Source organism: Dermochelys coriacea, chromosome 2, assembly GCF_009764565.3.
Source record: "Dermochelys coriacea isolate rDerCor1 chromosome 2, rDerCor1.pri.v4, whole genome shotgun sequence".
Classification (NCBI taxonomy): domain Eukaryota; kingdom Metazoa; phylum Chordata; order Testudines; family Dermochelyidae; genus Dermochelys; species Dermochelys coriacea.
In genome coordinates this window covers 186393936-186418782 of record NC_050069.1, presented here as the reverse complement: position 1 = coordinate 186418782, position 24847 = coordinate 186393936, and the positions used below count along the sequence as shown (strand labels likewise).

The 24847-nt window shown below is 43.2% G+C and overlaps 1 protein-coding gene across 44 annotated transcripts in view; it reads right to left on the bottom strand.

Annotated features, from left to right (window-relative positions):
* The window catches only part of CLASP2 (cytoplasmic linker associated protein 2), a 274460-nt gene extending 256992 nt beyond the window's left edge, over positions 1-17468 (bottom strand). For 42 of the 44 annotated variants that reach the window (XM_038392148.2, XM_038392170.2, XM_038392155.2 and 39 more), the window contains exons 1-2: positions 16406-17462; positions 4442-4520 (exon numbers count right to left, since the gene is read on the bottom strand). In XM_038392148.2, coding sequence (XP_038248076.1) covers positions 4442-4520; positions 16406-16600 — 274 coding nt within the window. In that variant the 5' untranslated portion in view covers positions 16601-17462. Of the gene's footprint in view, positions 1-4441; positions 4521-16405 lie in introns of all 44 variants that reach the window. The other 2 variants (XM_043508830.1, XM_043508832.1) reach the window with 1 other exon arrangement.
* Positions 17469-24847: the final 7379 nt, after the last annotated feature.

Here is a 24847-nt window from a genome sequence, read left to right as displayed (position 1 = left end):
TCACAAAGCTATATAGGTAACAATGCATTTGTTTTGCTTTCATTCCTCAACAAAACTCTTGTTTGTTCTTAAGTGAGCAAATGTCTTAAATGACAGTTATTCCTCTTGCCCCACCTTTAAAGAACTACATTCCAATGCAACTGCACAGGCCCATGTTTTGACAGGTTATGCTTAGGTAATGTGTTAGGTCAGTTATTACTGGGAGTGTAAGTATCATGCACAGGAACATTCCAATATCTCAAAAAGACAAGGCATGAAGTGAGAAATGCAGGGGTTTTTTTTTTTTTTTTTTTTGGCATATGACAAACCCTTCAATTTCTTATTAAAGAAAAAATATCTACCAAAAAAGCAGACTGAAATTTCCAGTTGGGATAAGGTGGATTTAAAAAATACCCAACACCATTATATAAAAAAAAAAGTAGCTATTTAATCTCACAATAATGGGAAAGAATGGTGCTTAATATAATAAGTGATCATATTTGAGTACATTCAAACTGTGACACTGTTTTCGAGTAAGAATGGCAAACCAGAAAGATTGCTTCCTGGAGTATATAAATGAAGAAAAAGGAGAGGGAGACGTTAATGGTTTGCATCAGCATTTTCTATTTTCCAAGTAATATTTAAGAGTTGATTGGAAAAGCTCTCTCCATCTCTAATCTGTATGTATGATGAGATCCAGCATAGATTGAAAGAGGCATATTAGAGAACATATACATTTGCTAAGAAAAAGACTGTGTTGCTATAGCCATCTTGTCTTCTATTTGGAGATCTTATGCTCCCCTCTCTCCCTTAATATTCTCCTGCCTAGTAATAGGAGCCCTCCCTCACTCCCCATATCACACTGCCAGCCTGAAGTGTAAATCTGCAATACACAACTGGCCATCAGTCCACATCATTAACTATGACCATAACAGGCAGTGCCATATCTGTTAAAATGTCACAGCTGGAATTTGCAAAGAATCATAATTTTGATTTTTCCCACTGCTTGACCATGGGAGCATTGGGTTCAGCCACAAAGTTTATAGGATGATTTCCTAGTCCTACACCCTCTCAAGTAAGCAGTACTGCTATTTATAGAGCCGAGATACGGATTTGAAATATTTTCTTCTATAACCCAGACTGTTTAAACACAGTATGGTCACACCCAAGAGAGCGTTATTTGACTAGTTCAGGCTTAGTTATGCACAAATGTGCAAGAAGCTTTTAACACTGAATATACAGTGCAACAACATAGCAGTGTTTTACAGAGAGATGGCTGAAAAGAGAAACTACTACTGCTACTCTGAAACCCTGTTACTAGGGTAATGTAATCCAGGTCTCTTTCCTTCTTCATTAACAACCACAGAAGTGATTTTGTACATGGATGGACTGGAGAAAAACTGGCTCTTGGTTAAAAACTTATTTCTCAACAACCTGGCACATAAACAGTGAATTCACATAAAAAGCAAAAGTTCTGTCCTCTCCTGGCATTCTCATGGCTCTCCCAAAGCAGATTTCACATGGCAATTTAAGGCCTGCTCTACATAAAGTAGAAGCGGTTTAACTGAAGCTGCAATTTTAAGTGGAATTAAACTAGTAAAAGTTGAGTTTAGACAAGCTCTCATGCTCATCTTGAACAAAACCCATCAGAGGTGGGCTGGGGAAAACTTATCAGCATCTATTTATGCAGTTTGCACAGAGCAGATATGCAGGATTCACAGCTTAGGGTAGAATGGCATTATTTTTATTCCAACACCAACATAGTAAAATATTTAAATTATAAACTCTTCTGAGGAAAGACTTGACTTACATATCTGTTCAACTGTGTACAACAAAAGTACTATATAAAAATAAATAAAAATAAAAATCACATTAAAGCCCAGGTTTAATCCTGAGATGATGGAAAGCAAGGCCTTCTCCGATGAAGATTTATTGCACAACTCCAGAACACTCCCTAAACATAAGACAAATACATCTGAGACATCTTTTTGCAGGACTTGGTCGTTTCTTACATTAAGCATGTTTCTTATATTAAGTATATTGTGTGTTGTCTTATTGTATGATGGAAGGTGTTCGTGCTCTAGGATTTAGAAAGCTGCCTTATTTTTATCACGTTTTCAATTATATTTTAAAGCTCCCAAATGCATGTACTTATAGGCATCTACAAATTAATATTTATACTATTTACTGTTCTGCATTGTCAAAATCAGCAACGACTCAAAATCTTAGTGCGACATTGAGCTCCTGACCTTCTGGCCCAGAGGTGAGAGCTACCAACTAAGGGTATGTCTACACTATGAAATTAGGTCATATTATAGAAGTCAATTTTTAGAAATCAATTTTATACAGTTGATTGCGTATGTCCACACTAAGCACATTAAGTCGGCGGAGTGCGTCCTCACTACTGTGGCTAACATCAACTGAGAGAGCAGTGCACTGTGGGTAGCTATTCCCCAGATCCCACAGTCTTTGCCGCCTATTGGAATTCTGGGTTAAGCTCCCAGTGCCTAATGGGGCAAAAACATTGTTGTGGGTGGTTTTGGGTACACGTCATCAGTCGCCCCTCCCTCCATGAAAGCAACAGCAGACAATTGTTTCGCGCCTTTTTTCCGAGCAGATGCCATACCACAGCAAGCGTGCAGCCCGCTCAGCTCAGCTCACTGACACCGCCGCTATTGTGTCCTGGGCGCTGCTGGCAGCAGACAGTACAGTAGGTCTACTAATCATCGTCATCCACTGCTTCCGCTGCAACTCTGCTCTCCTGCAGCTCGGGGGATCCGTTCTGGTCCTCCAGGGTGCTGCTAATCATCGTCATACACCGCTTCTGCTGCAACTCTGCTCTGCTGCTGTTGTCTCAATAGATAATTTCTCCATGTTTTCTGTCACGGGCTCCCTGGTACGCGTGTTCTTCCTCGGGAAATGTGCGCGGTGCTAACCGTCGTCCTCCACCGCTTCCACTGAAACTCTGCTCTCATGAATCCACCTCGCAGGTCCTCGTCGTTCTCTATATATATCTATTCTTGTGGCATCCATCTTTAGCCACCACTTCCGCTGCAACTCTGCTCTCCTGCAGACGTCACACCACAGCAAGCATGGAGCCCGCTCAGATCACCACGGCAGTTATGAGCATTGTAAATCCTCACGCTTTATTCTGCAGCATGTACAGAACCAGAACCTGCAAAAGCAGGCGAGGAGGAGACGGCACCGCGATGACGAGAGTGATGAGGACATGGACACAGACTTCTCTCAAAGCACGAGCCCCAGCAATTTGGACATCCTGGTGGCAATGGGGCAGGCTCGTGCTGTACAACGCCGATTCTGGGCCCAGGAAACAAGCACAGACTGGTGGGACCGCATAGTGTTGCAGGTCTGGGAGGATTCCCCGTGGCTGCGAAACTTTCGCATACATAAGGGCACTTTCATGGATCTTTGTGACTTGCTTTCCCCTGCCCTGAAGCACAAGAATACCAAGATAAGAGCAGCCCTCACAGTTCAGAAGCAAGTGGCAATAGCCCTCTGGAAGCTTGCAAAGTCAGACAGGTACCTGTCAGTGGGAAATCAACTGGAGTGGGCGAATCTACTGTGGGGATTGCTGTGATTCAAGTAGCCGATGCAATCACTGAGCTGCTGCTATCAAGGGTAGTGACTCGGGGAAACGTGTAGGTCATAGTGGATGGGTTTGCTGCAATGGGGTTCCCTAAGTGTGGTGGGGCGACAGACTGAACGCATATCCCTATCTTGGGACCGGAGCACCTTGGCAGCCAGTATGTAAACCGCAAGGGGTACTTTTCAATGGTGCTGCAAGCACTGGTGGATCACAAGGAATGTTTCACCGACATCAACGTGGGATGGCCGGGAAAAGTACATGACGCTTGCATCTTCAGAACTCTGGTCTGTTTGAACAGCTGCAGGAAGGGACTTACTTCCCAGACCAGAAAATAACTGTTGGGGATGTTGAAATGCATATAGTTATCCTTGGGATCCCTGCCTATCCCTTAATGCCATGGCTCATGAAACCATACACAGGCTTGGGCAAATAGAAACTGCAATTTATTAATACAATTTTAAAGTAATACAATCAAGCTGTCATATAACTTTAGATAATGGCGAACAGTAAGCAACTGTGTAGCAAGAAATTAATGACAGAAAAAATGCTTGGAATCTTGAAGAATCACAATATAGGGGTCTTAAAATATTAAGATAAAGTACATACTTATATTAACTTGTCAATATTATGTATGTACAAGTCAACCCCTAATGGGGCATATAGGCCCTCATCCTGCAGATATATGCTTTTTAATTAGAGTGTGTGTTTACCTGATTAGGGTGATAGTTACTACCAAAAGTTCTCAGCCATTTTTCAGATATAGTTGCTAAAATAAGAATGTTTACTAAGAAAACAGTACTTTTTTCCTACATTTTTCTTTGAAGGAAAAGGAGAATTGACTGGTACTTCACTCACCAGTTGGTACATAGGATTTAAAGTGACCTGATAGTCTGTCAACAAAGGCACCTAGGACATCTAATCCAACTAACGCCACCTGTAGAAAATAAAAGAAAGTATTAGATATATCACTAGACAGTTATTTAAAATATGTTCTAATCTGTTTATAAATACCTGGGCTGGCAAACTGATGTAGCCACCCATATTGAACCATCAGATCAATATTCGAATTAGAGAGCTGACAATTATTTTCTAAAGATTTTATATAAAGTGAATAATTTTAATACAATATTTAGGCTCAATCTAGTATGTTTACATAATATGCTGCACTTTGGATTTTTCAGTACCTTTTGCATTCTTCAGCCAAAAGGGAGCAATTTTTAGGAATGCAACATTTTCATATTTTCACTTATAATGGATTTAAACTCAAATGAGTCATCTAATTTTTGCATTTATAATTGACAATGATTTACTTAAAATTCATTTGCTAAAGGAAAACAGATACAGTCAGTAGCATACGTAGAAACATAATTGATGTAAGGTTCCCAGCCCTATGATCAGTCTAGGTCACGTGACCTCTGAACTAAAGAGGTCATTTTTAAAAGCATTCTGGCCAGCTGTCTAGGCATTTCGCTATGCAGTTGAAAGCGCATGTGGACATCCTATTTTTAATCATGAAGATCACTTAGTAATATCTTATTGTACTTGCCAGAACTTTCAAGTACTTTTAAGCTTATTTCTATTCCTGTTTTCCAATCTTAAAATTAATCATGCAATTAAAAAAAATGAATTGTAATTAATCATGCAATTAAAAAAATTTAGCCAAACACTCAGGGATGCCAGGAATAAGGTAAAACATTCAAATTATAAAATACTTCTCTAACAATCACTTTGCTTCAGCAAGGTGGAAGAACCTATAAAGAAGGAGAAGCGATATCATCATTTGGCCTCTCTCCCCCGCCAACTCTGTGAAAGCACGTCAGGGTAGAGAAAGATTTGGAATGGCGGAGATGGTCCCAGCCTGGAAAGGAGAATCCTAGCTTGTATTAAGGCACTATACCATCAGGGTGAGACACTCCTTGATTCAAATCCTGTCTAGTTTGTAGAACTCAGATTGCAATTTTACTTTTATTTCTTAGGTAACCAACTGATCTGTATGTTTATTACTTATAATCACTTAAAAAAAAAATCTATCTTTCTGTAGTTACTAAATCTGTTTAACATTTTACCTAAAACAGCGCGTTTTGGTTGAAGTGCTTGGGAAATCTGTGCAGCATACAAAAGCTGATGCACATCCTCTCCACATTGAGGGATGGGCAGAATGGGTAATAAAAACTTACATTGGTCAGGCTTCTGACCAAGGCAGGATGATGCAGCTCTGGGGTCCTGGGCTGGGGATCTGTGGGAATTCACTGGAGTCTCTCTATTGTTAGTTCATGAGTGGGTAGGAGAAACATTCATATAACTCAGCTGGGTGTATCCCTGCCTTTAGATGGCTGTGTAAGTGCAGCAGCTGGAGAGGTTTGCAGCTTGTCACAGCATCACAGTGTGAGAGAGCGCCCAGGCTGTTACACCAAAAGGCTCAGCAGTACCCCAGTTTCAGGTTGCACCCCAGGGAACCAGTCACACACAGCAAAAGCAGTCAACATAGGACTTAAGTGAAATGTAGAAGATAAGCTTAATATACTGAAACCTGTTTCCAAAGCTTTGGACAATCTGCAGAAATACAGCTGCTCTATTGCTGATGCTGTTGAAATTTGGAAAGAATTTTAAGCAATGCTGCAGGAAGCGACACCAAACAAAGTTAAATTTCAGGCAGTGAAGAGGCAAATGGAGCAAGCACTTACCCACCTCATTTTCTTGCCAATATCCTCAACACAAATTACCAGGGTAGATGCCTAACTCTTGAAGAGGAAGATGCTATTATAACATGGACATCTACACTCAGCCATCAATCACATCAACCATAATTATTTTCAAGGTTGGAGTTGAACCATTCTAGTGGTATATGTTTGCTGCTGAAGTTTTAAAAAAAGTCAAGGCACTGAACTGGTGCAAGTAATTTGTTATGCACCTGGAATCAGATTTTACTGAAGCGCTAAACCAGCTTTTGACATCAGTAGTCTCTTCCGCAGATACAACAAAAATACTGTCCTAGACATGTAACAGTCAAGATGTAAGGGATGTGGTTTTATTAGGCTGCCTCTTTACCAATTTAACTATTCTGGGAACTATCCAGCAATAGTTCACAGCGTGGGTCATGATTCCTTTCTAATTGTTTCCAGATGGTGGAGAGCTGCTGTCAGCCTTCACGCACACACAAAACTGGTCCCCAACCTGTTGCTTGGACCCCAAACACCCTCCTCTAATATGATCGTTAAGAGGCAAGAGAAAGGGAGTTGTCTCTTTAGAGTACCAGAGGTTAGGAGCCCCAAATTCATTACACAGCCTCTTTTCAGGATGCCTCGCACTCTAGTCCACTTCCAATTTATCAAGGAACCAGACCACCCATGAAATCAGTACCCACACTGGACACCTGACATGTGCTAATCTATGACAACACTAACATTACCTTCTGACGTACACCATAGGGTCACTGAACTCCTGCGAGGAAGGTGAAAACCAGCCATCCAGGCCAATCCAGCAGTGAAAAAAACTTCTCCCCAATCCCAAAAAAGGAAACTAGCACAGCTTCCTCACCAGACCAAAAAAACAGGGGTGGGATGGTGGATGCTACTAATTTAGATGCGACATTGGTTCAAGGTGGAGGAACAGAGTTTATGTACCTTCCCCCATGCCGGCAGGGGGCCAATGGCTTACATGAGTCCCATCAGCCTACTCACCTAGTGAGATGATTACGTCCTGCCCTAACCATCCCTAGTCTGCAGCCTCACCCAAGAGGATGATCCCTTAAAGGGGCCACTACATTTCTTTCCCACTAGCTAAGACTTTTCTGCTTTGGAGCAAAATGTTCTGACCTTCAACTCAACAGCTTCTTGTGGTGGACATCATCCAGCTAGCATGTCAGTTATCCAACTTGATCTGAACATTGTTCTGTGAGACACAGGCAGGGTAGATAAGATGAAAAGAGGCTGTATTGAAATGATCATCAGATCTGAATATCAGAACTACCTCAGGCTATAATCATAATCATCAGTCCTGTGCTTTGTAATAGCTTTCTCAGAACCCTCGGTATCATAGGGATTGGTGGGAAGACATACAATTAGCTTAGATGTCAGAGGGATGAGAAAATGTCCGTCAGGGAGCCTGGACTTGGACGTCTTCTGAAATAAAAATATGACACTTGTTCTGGTCTGTGGGGCAAAGAGGTCTATTGATAGACATCCCCACTTATAAAACACGTTCTGTAGGACTGTCTTTGGGGGCCACTCATGGTTGCCTGAGAATTGCCTGCTGATCTGATCTGACAACCTATTAACATTGGGAAGGTACAGAGCCACTGGTGTGATGCAATTCAGAATGCACCAATCCCAAAGTCAAAATGGCCTCCTAACAGAGCAGAGACAATCTTGTTGTCTCATCTGCTGGCATAATGCCGAGTTGTGATGATGTTACATGGATCTGTGGAGTTCGGATAGGAATGCTTTGCATGCCAGGTGCATGACTCTGAGCTGTAGGTGGATTATAAGGAGAGAGGACCTATGTTTACCTTATAAATCTTGAGTTTGAAGGCGATCTAGATGAACTCCCTAGCCCTAAATGGAAGTGTGTGTCATCGGCGTCTTAGTAAGTACAGGTACTCCATTCCACACCTGAAGAGGTTTTTCCCACCAGTTTTATGAGAAGTTCTTCCTGGTCTGTGAATATCATTGTTCATGTGATGCCTGCTGGACTGACACACTGATTTCAACTACTCCTGCATGGAGCATAGATGAGGTCTGGCAAATCACATCACATAGGTGTATCAGCTCATGCGTCCCAAGAGTCTGAGGCATTACCCCTAGTGTCTTGGGATAATCTTTAAGTTGGTTGATGAGGTTCATTATCATTCGGAATTCTTCTTATGGTAAACTCACTGATCTGGAATACAACACTGCTCCAATTAACTATATTTTGAGTCAGAGTAAGCATGAACGTCTGTTGATTTTAAAGCCCAGGGCAGTGAAGAGTTTTAAGAGTTCTTGGATCAAGTTGGTCACTTGCTGAGGTGGTCTTCCTCAAATCAGTTAGTTGCTGACATATGGGTAGACCCGGATTTCTTGTCTCCTTAGACAAGCTGCCATGACTGCCAAGCACTTGGTGAATACTCTATGCTGTGGAAAGATCAGAGACTGTATTGCTAGTGAGATGTTCTTAGTAGTAATCTTAGATATTTCCATTTGGCTGGATGAAGGGAGTTGTGAAAATAGGAGCTTGTGGGTTGAGAGCCACAAGCCAGTCATAAGGATCTAATGAGGGAATGAGTTCACAATCCTGAACCTGAAACAATGAAAGGCCCAGAATGCGCTGCCCAACCTTCTTTTCTTTGGGATGAGAAAATAATGGGAATAAAAACCTTTGCCCCTAAATTCTAAAGTCACTTCCTTTACTGCTCTAAGTTGTAGAAGGGCGTCCACCTCTTTTTGTAACAGTATCCTGTGAAAAAAGTCCCTGAAAAGGGATGGGGAAGAGGGTAAGGGACATGAAAGGACTGAAATTGGATAGAATAGCCCTTGTTTACAATTTCCAGGACACACGGTCATAAATGATCAAGTCCAGACTTCTGAAAAATAAAAGTCAGCTGCTGGTTGGGTGAGGAGGGGAGAGAAGGGAATCAATCCTCAAGAGATTCTGCTAGATTCTCAACACAGTTATTGAACCTACTGCCTGGCTGAAGAGCTGCATCTTCAGAGGAATAAACTAAAGGGTCACCTACACTGAACTTTCTTTCTCGGTGGCTCTAAGATCTTCTGGGTTTGGTAATAGTACTGGGCAGAGGGACGTTACCTGAAGCAAGATTATTGTCCTTGGGGCTGGAACATTTAGGTCCAGTGAACATGAAGTAGCCATGGAGTCCTTTTACGAACAGTGGACCTCATTTGTTACAAGGTTCACTGCCCTCAAAAGGAAAGTCCTTGACTGTAATTTGGACCACGCTGAGGATCCCCAACACCTTGAACGAGGAAGACCTCATGGCCACCAATGTTGTCATAGTATGTACCACCATATCAGGCACATACAACACAGCCTGTAGGAAAGAGTGGCCTATCAACTGACCCTCAGTGACAATGGCTTTCAATTCCTCGCAATGTTCCTGTGGTGGCTTGTCTATGAATTGAGACAGCTTATCCCAGTTCAAGTAGTTGAATCCGTCCGGACTCCCTCGTTATGTACACAGGAGGCTAACCCGAGCTGCCTCGCAAGGCTACCCAAGGCTACACCGTTATTTTTGGTATACTATCTTAAGCACACAGCTAGCACATCTATCTATGCAACCTGGGATGCACGCTTCCAGCTGCAGCATAAATGTATTCTTGGAGAATAGGGCTCGATAATTATCTATGCACATCTGGAGGATGGCCAATGAGTAAACCTTGTTCCTAAAGAGGCCTAGTTTCTTCAGGTCCTTCTTCTTGAATGTGGACATGGGAGGTCCTTGCTGTTTTGAACACTCCTTGGCCACAGCCACTATAAGCAAACCTAGTATTGAGTGGGAATTAAACTATCCAAACCCCTTGGAAGAGACCTGGTACATTTGGTCTACTCACTTGCATGTGGCCAGTATTGATGATGGAATATGCCACAGGTCCTTCATTTATTGGCATAGCAGACCTGCTGAGCAAAGAAGCACACAGAGCCTCTGCAAGCCATTTGATGAGGTTCTTGAATGCCTTTTTCTCCTGTCTTTTCAGGATCTGAGACTACACTAATTCACCTAGCTGGAATGGTCTATATTGCCTTTTTGGGGAGGAGGAGGATCTAATCCTGGAGACAACAGATGATGTAGGATTGCGTACATAAGGCTGTACATCCCAGGGCATCCAGTAAGGCCAACACTGCTAAGGATAGGAGTACTAAAGTGGGGAACAAATAAGAGGGGTACCAAGAGGGATGCTCTCTGAGAATATCATGTCTTGTTCTACTACCCCTACTACCCCTTACAGAATTCTCCCTAGATTCTCACGTGTCTTGGATCAGCAGTGACCATTTATCCATCAACAATAGAGAGAAGATAACAAAATTGTCGAAATAAAAATAACCAGTACAAATACAGGAAGTCAAGAAGCAACTGTGGATCAAAAAATATCCACTGATTAACCCCCTCATACTAGAATCTGCCTGAGATTTAAAAGATGCTACAAAAGCTACTCACATTGTTTTGAACTCAACAATTAAAGGATTTGTTTTTAAATTTATACACAATGTACAGCTTCATCCCAACAGATAACATGAAAAGACAGCAGGCTTTGTCACCCAAAAATTATATCCTAAGAGAATAGCAACTCACATTTTGAAATGTTTAGAAGAAACACTGATCACCAGGAAAAATCCTTGCAGATTTTCACAAGAGCTGACATTTCTCCCTCAAACATCACACTATCTTTGACAGAATGAGTACCAAAATCTCAAAGCAGATGCCTAGATAACCTATCGATCTGAAAAACAGAATAATTTGATCCACTTGGCAAAAGAGAAGTTGAAGGGTTTTGTGATCCTTCCATGTGGCTTTAAACACAAGGCAGAGCTTCAACAAATTAGAATAGTTAATATGAAGGCTACAGTCCAGGTTACTCACAGAAAATGAAAACATATTTCTCACTGGTCAAAAGGCTTATGACCCAAATAAAGGAAATGAGATCAATTGCTTTTTGCAAAGTTCAGCATTCTAAGCTGGGCTTAGCGCAGGAATGATCTGTAGAGATCACTTTACCTACAAAACTGAAAATAAGAATCTACAATGAAATAGAAAGTCCACAATCCTTTCTCATGGCTTTCACTCTGGCAGGAAGATTACCTATAAAGTCAGAAAACGGGGAGACACCAGAGACAGCTATTACAGCAGGTCTAAGGACCTGAAGTGTCACTTTAGAACATCCTAACTCCACAACTATTAGTGAAAGATAAGAGCCAAAATTACAAAGGAGTGAAAAATACAACTGAACATGGCAATAGGAGAAAACAGGGTGCATAGCACAACACAGTATTGAGAAACTGAAGTAAAGCTTTTTAGTCTTAGTGAAAAAACCTTGTATCAGGAACTCTAGGATTACTTTTACGGAAACAAAAAGACTACTTGTTTTTTCCCCTCGATTGAGGCTAGAATCTACAAATGATTCAGTAACCCCAGTACTGAACGCTTATTCTGGTTCCAGAATAGGCACTTCATACAATGGAGATGAGGCAGAACCAAGGGAAACTGTTTTATCAGAGATCTGTAGAGTTTAAGACAAGAAAGGACAATTAGATCATCTAGTCTGATCTCCTGTATATCACACAGTCCATTACATTTCACCCAGTTACTCCTGTATTGGAGCCCAAAAACTTGTGTTTGGCTAAAGAATATCTTCCAGAGAGGCATGCAGTCTTTATATGACTACATCAAGAGATCCTTGAGAGTCTGATCCAATAGTCAATTACCGTAATGGCTACAAAATTGTGCCTTATTTTCATTTAGAATGTGTCTGACTATGGCTTCCAGACATTGGTTCTTGTTGTCTCTCTCTGTTAGACTAAAGAGCCCTTTGGTGCTTGATATTTTCTCCCCGTGAAGGTACTTACACACTAATCAAGTAACTAAGGAATTTTTTCCAGCCCTCAAATCTTTTGTGGCTCTTTTCTGCACCCTCTTCAAATTTGTCAACATGCTTTTTAAAACATGGATACCAGAACTGTCTCACCAATGCCATAGTTAAAGACTAAATCTTCTCCCTATTCCTGTTCGCTACACCCGTTATACATACAAATGTAGCATTAGCCTTTTTTACCACAGCATCCAAGTGGGAACTTACATTCAGTTGCTTGTTCACTATGATCCCTAAATCCTTTTCATAGTTCTTGCTTGCCAGGATGTATTCCCCCATTTTGTAGGTATGGCCTGCATTTCTTGTTCCTAAATGAATAACTTTACATTTAGCTGTACGGGTCCAGCTCTGCATGACTGCCTGTCATCATTATTTACCATTCTGCCAATGTTACATAATCTGCAAATTTTATCTTTGCTAACTTTATAGTTACTTCAGATCACGGATGTAAATGATGAATAGCTTCAGATACCTGTGGATGCCCAATAGAAACACCCTCATTCTATGATAGTTCCCCTTTGACAACTACTTTTGAGATGTCAGTTGGCCAGTTCTTTATCTATTTAACTTGTGCTCTATTGATATTGTGCTAACATTTTAATCAGAATATCGTGTGATACTAAGTCAAATGCATTACAAAAGTGTAAGTATATTACATCCATGCAGCTACCTTTCTCAACTAAATTTGTAATCTCATCAAAACATGAAATCAAGTTTGACAACACCTATTTTCCGTAATACGATATTGACTGGCATTAACTATATTCCTATTCTTGAATACTTTATCAGTTTAATCCGTTATCAGCTTTATCAGTTTAATGCATTATCATTTTGCCCAGGATTTATGTCAGGCTAACCGGCCTACAGTTATCCAAGTCATCCCACTTGCCCTTTTTGAATGGCACAACATTTAGCATTCTTCCAGTCTTCTGAAATTTCCCCCATATTCCAAAATTTATTAAAAATTATCCTCAGACCAAAGACTGCAGACAACTCTTAGGATTCTTTGGTGCAAGTTATCTGGCCCTGCTGATTTAAAAATGTATATCCCTATTAGATGTCAACTAACATTCTCAATTACTAATAGACTGGAAAGTACTTTATCATATGATAGGAGTACCTCATCGTGCTTCTTTCCACATACAAGACAGATATTTACTGAACACTTCTGCCTTTTCTGCATCATCATTAGGGCTCCATGTTTGCCACAGAGGTTGCAGAAGTCACAGATGCCATGACTTCCTGCGACCCTCCGTGACTTCTACAGCAGCCAGTGTGACTGACCCAAGGACAGCCCAAGCAGCTGGTCCTGCGGACAGCCACACTGAACACTGTTGGGAGCAGCCCCGCAGCCAGCTGCACTGGGCAGCTGGCTCTAGGAACCGTCTGAGCAGCGACTACTGCCGCTGACCCTGAGAAAGACGGCAGAAGCCGCAGCTCGGGAGCTTCCCCACACACACAGCTGGGGCTGCAGGCTTCCCCCCTCAAAAATTAAATCGGGGTACAGTAACTCCTCAATTAACGTTGTAGTTAAGTTCCTGAAAAATGCTACTTTAAGCAAAACGATGTTAAGCGAATCCAATTTCCCCATAAGAATTAATGTAAATAGGAGGTTTTTTTCCCCCCCAGTTTCACTGCTGCAAGGAAGATGACTAGTGTCTTGGCAATTCACTCTACTGATGCAGCAGCAACCACACTGAAATTGTGCATCTGTGGTCTCATGAATCCGACACCTTATCAGTTTACATTCAGTTCACAGCTCAAAGGTCATGAAGGGCACACTTTAAATGACTGTACCGAAGGATTAAGATTTTTTTAAATGCATTCAACATTGAAAGAATCAAGTTGACAGTCCCTTGGAAAATGAATAAAATCGTTTTCTTACACAATTAATCTTTGGAATTCATCAACATAGGACTATCATTCAAGCCAAGAGTCTAGTATGATTAAAATAAACTTAAAACAGTTAAAAGGATAACTGCTGCATCAGATAAAATAAGTATAGAAGACATATAAACTCCTCAAGCTCAAGGAGAAAATTCTTAATCTTCCTTTAAAGCATCTTGTGGTGACCATCATCATAGACAGGCTACTGGATTAACTGAGCAACCGGACTAGTCCAGTATTGCAATACCTACATTCCTACTACCCTTGTGTTGTTATAACATACTTGTTTTATTTTGTTTCTGAAGGGTGAGGTGGGGAGGGAATCCTGCCCTTTGTGCATATAAAACTTAATGTGAATAGGAGTAATGTGCACTAGGGAATGCAAAACTGAACCCTAATTAGCCTGCAAGCCTTTTACATTATTAAAGTCAATTAAGCTCTGTAAGAGCCTTATTTGTACAGTACAGTATTTGATCATTTAGAATACTATACATTTCTTCCCTTTCTACCAGTCTTAAACAAGGCACCCTGTCATCTTTACATTTAAGGAAACTGAACATTCTAATGTGAGAAAGAAATTACACTTTGAAAAGAGCATTATTTATCTATAGCTAATGGCATCTTTTATGAGCTTTTACAGAGAACACACAAAGGTGATGCTTGTTTTTGTTGCCTATCTTAAGTGTACGTTTTTTTTAAAATTACCATCCTGCTAAGAAAAAAGTAATCAGTTGCTCATCATCCAAACTGAAAGCATTATCTCTTTCAAAACCTACCCAATTTTGTCATGTGCCTATATGAAATCTCTTTACCCGAAAATAAGCAATTTAAGGCCAAGAACACACAATTATGCTAAATATTTAATAAGGAGCCATCTCTACACTAACATGACCTGTAATAATTGATATGCTTGTGAAAACAGCTGAAACTGATACTGTTCAGAGCTCAATCCAAAAAAAAGGCGTAAATGTTATAAAAATTCACAGATCTGTAACGTCTATAACTGCTAAAAAAAAGTTTAATTACTGTGCCACCATCACAAATATGTACTACTATATTGTGCAAACTGTTCTGATATTTGCCTGTTAGTTGTAATCTTCAGAGAACTATTGAAGCAATAGAATTAATTTGAAAGGCACTTCAAAATGACTGATAAAGTCATAAGTACACAGCAATCAATTTTGTATATGGAATTACCCCTGCAAACAAAAACAAAAAAAACAAAAAACCCGATGAGATGCTCCCTTAACAGACTTGAGTCCAGCACTATGGAGCAACACTGCCACTAGCTGACTGAAGTGCAAAGCAACTGCAGTTAAACAGAAAAGGAGTATTTGTGGCACCTTAAAGACTAACAAGTTTATTTGAGCATAAGCTTTCGTGAGCTACAGCTCACTTCATCGGATCCACTGTATGCATCCGATGAAGTGAGCTGTAGCTCACGAAAGCTTATGCTCAAATAAACTTGTTAGTCTCTAAGGGGCCACAAGTACTCCTTTACTTTTTGTGGATACAGACTAACACAGCTGCTTCTCTGAAACCTGCAGTTAAATAGTCGCCAAAGTGGACAATATGATGATGTTGCCAGTGTTTCTCCGGGGTGTCCAAAGCAAGAGAATTGACTACATTCACTCCATACATCCAGAATTAGCACTTTCTTGTACACTTTAGCTAAAGATACAAAAAGAAAAATCTGAAACATGAGTCATCACAGACCTCCAGAAAGATAAAACATAACTATTCACACTGAGTTAACTATACAAAAGATGGTATGGATAAACTCAAATTTACACTTGGACCCTGAAACAGCGATCACTAGTTAACCCCTATAAAATAGGCATTTAGTGAAAGATCACTTGTATGGCCTACAAAAAATAAAGGCAACCCCATAAAATATGTACCTGACTGAATATAGGGCGTATGGAATGGGAGGGGTCAAAAATCAAGATGACATACAATGTGAGAAAACATGGCTGTTTGCTTTTGGCTGCCCATAATCAAGAGCCATACCAAAAAAAGATGCATCAAAACATCTCTCCATAAATTACTTTTCTTACTGCAAAATTTTAAGTGACAAATGCTAGTACTATTTTTATTCAACGTGAAAGCAGAAAATATGAGCACCTCTTATAGGCCAGAAATACACTGTAAAACAATCTTTCCATCCAACAAAATCCACTTTTCTGAAAAAACCTCTCTTTGTGGAAGGAAGAAAGAAAGAAACGAGATATGATAGGCAAGAAAAACTGGGGTCCTGTTCTGCTCATTTATGATTTAAAGATAATTAAGAGCACCATCCCTTTTTAACATGAAAAATCCTGTTACGCACAACCTCTGCACAAACCATTCTTACCTTAAAATTACTAGAGTTGACCCATCCTGTTAATTCGTCAATCACTTTATCAAGGCGCTGCTGATCCTGCTCTAGGTCAGTGGATCTACTGGGGTCAGCCAGATACTCCAGCAATTCTTGGCCGATTTGCATCCTGCGGCTCACATCTTTTTGCTGTACCTGATCACAGAAATAGTCCATATTGCCAGACTCCATCGTGGATTTGAACGAAAAAGTTTGTTAGGAGAAAAAGCAAACTGCTTCAATACCAAAAACAAAACACACACATACAAAGTGAGGGGTGGCGCGGGGAGAAGTGCCCAGCTGGAGAAGTAGCCACCAACGTTTCACCTCCAAGTCCTGCCCAGCAAAAAGGAGGTTTTCTTCCTCTGTTCTTCTCCCCAGACAAACCCCGCCAGGTGAATACAAGGCCTTGAACCAAGAAACACACTAACAAAAATCCTTTCAAATGCATTAAATTAAATCTCCAGTGATTCCCTTGTGAGGCTGCCGGTGACGCAGTCGGGGAGGGGATGTTTGCAGGATCCTCTGATTTCAGGGAGCTGTTTGTTATTCAAGTTTTCAGTGTTTTTCACGATTTCTCCCAAGTTTCCTTTCTTGCGAAGTTCCAACTGGGGGCGTCAGCGCCACAGGCACTTTCCGAAGAGATCCCTAGAGGCCGGCGGTGGCGCTGCTGGCGTCTCGCCCCAGCCCGCAGGCCCGGCACGGACCCACCGCCGCCGCTTCTCAGCGCAGTGGGCAGCGGCTCCTCGTCGCCAATCGCAGCCGGAAGCAGCGGCGGGGCCGGAGCGGAACTTTCATGCTCCCTGGCCCGGGGGGTGGATGCGGCTCCGCGCCCGCGCCCCCGCCCCCGCGGCAGGTCTAAAGTTCAGCCGCTCCGGACTCGCTCCGCAGCGGCCCCGGCGCGTCCGCCGCTCGGTCTTCGCTAAGAGGGTGGGGGCGGCAGCCGCGGGCTCGCTCAGTCGCGTCTCCTGCCTGCGGCGGTTCCTCGGTCCCGTGGAAGTTGCGTCCTCAGCCCCGGCCCGGCTCAGCCGGCGCTCGCCTCTGGGTGTCACTCGCCCTTCGGGCCCCGTCCCGCTCCTCCGCGCCGCCGGGCGGCTCTCAGGGCGCGCGACACTCCCGCGCGCACCCCTGCGACGACGGCGGCAGCTCCCAGTACCGAGCCCGGCTCGCTCTCCGCGCCGCCGCCCGCGTGCCCTCCGTCGGCACAAGGCCAACTCACAGACACCCGCGTGCGCGCGATACAGCTTCCCCTTCCTGACCGCCGCCGCCTCCTCTTTTCCCGCCTCGCGCGACGGCAGCGGCGCGCGCTGCGCGCTCCGCCCTCTCCCCTACTCGCGGGGCAGGGGGCGCGCTTGGTCTTGCGGCTCCACCTTGACAGCCGTCAGCGGGCGCATGCGCTTGTCGGCTGCTGAGCCTTGCGGCTGTTCGGCGACCACCTCCCCAGGACAGGAGCGAAGGTCCTTCCCTCTCTTTGCGCGCCTCCGCGGGGCCTGTGTACATGGCTTTTCCTAAATAATCAGTGGGCGGGCTGAGTCGGGGAAGAGAGAAATAGCGGAGGATCAAGCCTGCTGGAACCAGATGAAACGGTCTGAAAGCGGCCGTGGCTGTCAGGCAGCGCAGGAGATACCCCTTGAGAGGGGTCCTGCGGCTGCTTTAAAAGCCCCGGCGCGCAGCTGGCTTCCCTGCAGCCTCTGCGCGCTGGTTGCTGCAGTCCCCTGGGGCTGGGCGGAGGCGTGGTAAGAGAGCAGCGCACGCCAGCGAAAGGAGAAGGCGGCGGCGGCGGCGGCGGCGGCGATAGCAAGCCCTCTCCCCCTCCCCCCACGAGCGAGCGAGCGAGCGGGGGCTCCAGGGATAGCAGTTTGCATGAGCAGAGGGTCCCCCGAGGGGCGGGCTGAGTGAGCTGCAGTGGGAGCGCTCTGGCAGCCCTCGGCGGACACGTTCTCCAGCTGCAAAGCCGAAGTCATGGAGCGCTGTACCGCGGGCAGGGGTCAAAGGGGGTCCAGACAGTCCCCTGGGCCCAGAGCTGAGATTTCCGCACCGCCGCCACCACAAGGAAGAATCTGGGCCAGCCCTGGTGCAGGAGCCGTGCAAGCAGGGAGGTGACCCTGATGTTTTATGTATGCAGTGCAGTTGTAGCCCTGGCAATCCCAGGATATTAGAGACACAAGCTGGGTGAGGTAATACTAGTCCAAGAAAAGCTATTACCTCACCCTGTCTCACTCATGTTTTATATCGAACAGATTGCAGAGCTCTCGCTCTCTCTCTCCCCAGTGCTGCTGGGCTCTCATCTCCTCCTTTTGTCGTTCTTTCCATCCAGCCCTTCTCAAACTTCCTTGCACTGCTACCCCCTTGTCGACCCCAGGAGAGGAGGCCTGCTGCGGTGCGGGGGATGCTGAAGCCCAGGGGCTTGCCTTCATCTGTAGGCTGTGGGGGCTGTAACCCCCTGGGCTTTGGCTTCACTTCTGGACAGTAGGGCTCAGGCTTCTGCTGCAAACCTGGGTCCCAGGAAGTCTAATACCAGCCCTGGGTACCCTATTAAAACAGGGTCTCAACTCACAGTTTGAGAACCGATAGCTAATTCCTGCCCAGTAGAACCCCACTGAAAGACAGGAGCATCGACAGTTTTTTTATTGGGGGGGGGGGGAGGAAAGCATTAAAAAGTAATTAAAAAAAAAAAAAAAACCCCAAAACTGTTGCATATTGCTTTAATGAGAAGGTTTGTACCATGACTAAACTTGTCCACTTTATTAAAGTGAGATAAATGAGCTTCTGTTCCAAACTCAGTGTTTCCTTTATTAATGCAAACCATAAACACCCCCCAACCTCTAGTTGTCTACACCCATAAGGATTGAAGGACACTCTCCTCTCATCCCCCCCCACCCGCCAAAAAAAAGTAGGAATGAACATGACAGTTGCTGTCACTGCATAGTTCACTTTGGTTATGGGATCATTCCTATCCTTTGTCTGTCTTGTCTACGTCTATGGTACATTCTTTGGGGCAGAGGGTACAATGCCTAGCACAATGGGTCCTCTGTTCTTGGTTGGTTGCTAAGCACTATCATCATAAACACAAATAAAAATAGGGTAAATTCATTTGTTTCAATTAAAGCTGATTGTAATTTTAAATTTGAGAAGACTATGATCTCCCCATCAAGATAGCTTGGCAGTTTCATGCGGTTTTAAGTAGAGCCTAATTTGAGTGTGACTGGGCATTTGCTATCCTAGCTGTGGAGTTGTATTAGCTAAGATTAACTAGGTTATGAAAACTTTTGGTGCAGTTTTTAAATTGCTTTTATTATAAATGGGCCGTGAGAGACTAATTGATAGGTGCATCTTATCAGTGGATAAAATAAATACACAAACAAGAAAAAAAAAAAAAAAAAAGTTCCTGAACTAGGATATTCCTCAGTGCAGTATTTTGGAGTTGTGAAGTTCCATAGTGCTGCACATAATAAAGTAAAAATAGTACATTCCTTATTTTTTCCAGATGTATTAAAAGATTAGCTGACTAGATTTTGCTTAATTTTCCAAAAATGCACTGTTGGGCTACCACTACTTGTAGAATGTTTCAGTCCATCAAACAAATTTTTGGAAAAAGCGGAGTTTGAAACTCAACTTTCATTATATTCTCACAGGAGCCAAGTGGTTTTCATAGCTGAACATATTAGCTTGCCTTCCAAGAGAAGCCTTCTGTGTTCAGTTTGTTCAGTTCAGGGCCCTGTGAAAGGGTCTCATTCTCAGTCTGGTGCCTGTCAGGTGACTGTCATCTTTGAACTCGAATCTGCCTTTTGATATGCAAACTGTGGTAAAACCAGATGCATTTATGCATCCATGCAGCATAGCTTTTTTAGAAAACACTTGTCCCATGCACCTGAGTTCAAAATCAAATTCTCAGTCAGTCTTTCTTTTGGATTGGAGGTACAGAAGAACAACATTATTACAACACCAGAAGTTAAAAATCATTAGGTCAACCATACTAACCCTATGAGATGGATTTCCAACCTGAATTGCACATCTGTTCCTACTGTACCCACTCCTATCCCATACAAGTCTGTTACAGAACCACAACATGTCCTAAAAAAAAAGGCAGAAAATGTATAGAAAAATATTCTGGGGGTGGAAACAGTAAATGTTGTACTCTTTCTTAGTATGGGACAAGAGGGTTCTCCCTGGGGTGCCACCTGGAACTGAGGTATCCCTGAGCTCCCTTTTACACTGAGATAAGCTGCCAAGCTCTCTCCAGGCTCCAGACTGCACTTTCACCAGCACACATACAGGTAGGGACTCACCCAGATGCAGTTACATGCAGCCCCTATGACCAGCTACTGCATGGGAAGGCTCCAGCTAGGGTATTTCACAGCTACTCAGGCACCCACCCCCTCTGGAGTGTAAACCCAAAATTATACAGTCTTGCGCAGCACAGGGAACTGTACAGCGTAAGCTCATGAAATTCACCCCCCTCCCTCAATGTGGAGAGGAATATGCAACGGTTTTCTGCTCGAGTTATGACTCCCACACCCTGGTTTTAGATAAAACCAAGTTTATTAACTACAAAAAATAGATTAAGTGATCAGGAATAGCAAACATATCAAAGCAAATAAACAAAAATCCCAAACTAAGCTTAATATACTTCACAGATCGGATATGAATAACAAACTCTCACCCTCAGTGATGATACAAGCAGGCTGTATATTCTTAACAGGCAAGCTGCACTTGTTTACAGCTTGGAATCTCCAGGTGTTCCATTCACAGGCTAAAAATCCCTTTAGCCTGGGTCTAGCGCTTCCCCCCATTTCAGTCTTTGTTCCTCAGATGTTTCCAGGAGTCTTCTTGGGTGGGGCAAATCAGTAAAGAACCCAAATGACATCACTCCCCTGCCTTATATAGCTTTTGCATATGGCGGGAACCCTTTGTTTCAGAACTTGGTTCCCATGCCAGTCGGCTGCTACTCTGAAAAAATACTGATGTCCCAAGATGGAGTCCAGCACTAGGTGATCTGGTCACATGTCCCTGTAATGCCACAGCAGCCATTACTCGGAGGCTGGTTGTAGCTTTCTCAGGAAGGCTCCACAGGTGGGAGATAAGCTTCTCCTAAGGCTTATTGTTTTCCTAATGGCCCTTTAACTTCAGTGGGCCCTTTCCAGCCAGCCATCTAGACTGAGAGTCTTTTGCCTAGTGAGCTTTGCCCAGGAGAAGCTACATGTGAAAGATAGGTTTCAGAGTAGCAGCCGTGTTAGTCTGTATCCATAAAAAGAAAAGGAGTACTTGTGGCACCTTAGAGAATAACATAGTCAATATTCATAACTTTGGATATAAAAATTATGCATGCATACAAATAGAATAATCATTCAGCTAATCATAATCTTTCCAATGACATCTCACATGACTTACCTTGCATAAAATACATCATAACTATGCCATAATCATATAATATCACTGTGAAGAATCTGGGGTGCAGTGTCACAAGGGTGTTCTACTTCATACTCAGTTTTATCATACTTTCCTTACTAGCAATAGATTAAGTAGTCTGAAACCTTGTGCAAACTAGCTCTTAAACTTCAACTCAGTCTTTCCATTGGGCCTATCATAATCTTTCCAAAAATCCAACTACTTCCATTGACATCCTGTCTCCTTTGACAAGTCAGTCAATTCCTTCCAACAAGCAGCCACTTACAGTACTTCTAACCCAGTCAATGAAAGAATTATTCTGTCATATTTAGGAAGAGCTTAGTCTTCATTCAGTAATGCCAAATTAAAATCATGATAATCTGTATTTGAAGGTGCTGATAGACAATAATTTAGAATCACTGTATTCGTAAATTTCTCATGATTTTAAGCAGATACAATATTTGACACTAAGCTTACAGTGGAGCAATCTATGAGCATGTTTTCTTTTCCCCCCACTTTCCTCTCAGATTCATGAGCAATTGTGATGGTAGTATACAAGAGTCTCTTACTGACAATGATGTGACAAACCGCTTATTTAATATCTCAGATGGTATCCTAGAAACATTTATCACATTCTTTTATTATTTTAGTTAGATAAAGCAAAGAATCCTTTCTCACCCTGATTTCATTATGTAAAGAACCATGGGAATATTATGCTATTAGGTTTTAAGAAGGAATTAGTCAAGAGTTCTGCTTAGAAACTGACAGCATGATATGAGCCCATGTGATAGCCTCTCTCAGTAGGTTGAATGTATTCAGTAATACTCTTTACTCATCTCTGTATTTGATCTGTGTTTCTCTCATTGAGTACCATCTTACTTAGCAGCTTTTCCAACTAGTTGCTCTTTTCTTTCATCACTTGTAACAGGATAAAGTTGGATGACTTGAGACTATTTTATCTGTGTTGGAGATATTTAGTTTAAAAACACCCTTTGATATTCTCATTTTAAAATGAGGAGGGACATAATAGAGAATTGGTTAATGCTGTCTTGAGTATAATTTCAAAATCAACGTGCCAAGGAAAGTTCTTTGGATAATGTTTCAAGCTAGTTAAAAGACTGCCAATTCCTTCACAAAATGTTCAGCGTGAATTGATCTGAAATTGTGTTTTCAACTGTTTATATATCATCACTAAGGGTTCATTCTCTGATTTCTAACTCCACCTTCTGAACTGAGGTTTACACCTTGCATGCCATGCAAATACCACAAGAGCACCTGCTTCAATATGGGGGAGGAAGGAGAAGAACCCTCCAACCGCCCTCCCCTAGTTGCCCCCTATTACCCCACACTGGAACCCCTACTCAATGGAAACCATATCTAAAAGAGATCTTTCCTGAACTCCCTCTTTTGGCCTTCAAACAACTACTCCTGAGGGCATTCTGCAACAAAAAATTAAAAATTCTGTGCCCCATACTTGAAAATTCTGCAGGTTTTATTTTTCAGTAAATTAATGCAGAAGCTTCAGCATGGCAGTGGGGAGCACAGGCTACCGGCTGCACAAAGGTGGGAGATCACCTTTAGGTGCAGCTAGTTGGGGGTCAGTAGCATGGGGGTCTGGAAGTGGGGGGCTCAGGGGGGTGGGGCTTATCAGGGTCAGGGTTTGAGCTCAGGGAGCTCAGTGGGGGTCTGGAGGCACGGGATGTGTGTGCAGGTGGCTCCAGATGAAGGGGTTGAGGTTCAGTGGGGGTGGGGTTCAGGTATGGAGGGCTAGGGGGGTTCTGGGTGTATGGGGTGAGGCGTGGCACTGGTGTCTGGGTACACAGGGATTGGGCAGATGGGGGACCAGCTCCCTGTACATGACCCCTCCCCCCGTAGCTGAGGCGCAATGGGGGCAGGAAGCAGGGCAGGATGCTGAGCTTCCTTGCACCGGAAGAGAAAGTCCCATCCTCTCCTGCCTCCAGCCCAGCTGGGACTAGCAGCTGATCCCGGCTCAGGGTAGGAGCCACTGGCTGAGGTGTCCCCAGCTCTATGGTGATTTACCTCTCCGCTGGCTACTCCAGGTGCCTGAAATAATGTACCTGCACAGCTAAGGAGTGGTGCGTGACTGCTCTTGCAGCTTCCCTGTTAGAAAATCATTTTTCTGCAGGGAAGCAAAGAAATCTGCGGGCGACAAGAATTCTGCGCATGCACAGAATTCCCCCAGGAGTAAAACCCGAACCTCTCCAAGCTCATCAGAAGCTCCCCCAGAACAGGACATACCGACTCAAAGTGGCACCAGGCCCTGTCAGAAAAACGGATGCAAAATCTGTAGATGCATCTCCACTACTACGGTGATTAGGACTAAGATTTTGTCACTGATATTTTTAGTTAAAGTCAGGGACAAGTCACAGACAATAAACCAAAATTCACAGAACCCCATGACCTGTCCCTGACTTTTACTAAAAATATCCCTGACGAAGTGGGGGCTGGGCAGCTGCTAGGGGACCCCCAACCTCGCTGGCTGGGCAGCTGCTGGGGTCCTCCTGCTGCCTGTGAATTGCGGAGGTGGGGGTGGGGTGAGGCTGACAGCTCCAGTCCCATTGCCCCAGGGCTGAAGTGAAAAATGCCACAGAGGTCTCTGGAAGTCCCGGATTCCATGACTTCCGTGACAATCGTAGCCTTAAGGATGATCCATACCTCCCACAATATATTTTTCAAGATCCATGGATCCTACACATGCCTGTCACAACATGGAGTGTACCTCAGTTGGGGCATTTTATGCCCAATAACAACCATGTGAAACAAGGCAATCACTATGCTCTCAAAAATGTATTCACACAGAAAAATAAGACAAGACAAAAATGCCATGTCACCTGTGAGTGAATACTTTTCACAAAACGGGCACTTGATATCTGACCTCTCAGTCCTCATCTTTGAAGGAAACCTGCACAACAGCTTAAAAAGATGAGCCTGAGAGATCCTCGTAACTTTGCTAGACACTAAAAATCATGAACTCAGTAAAGACACTGGATCTATGGGTTATTACAACAATCTGTAACCTACTAACACTCC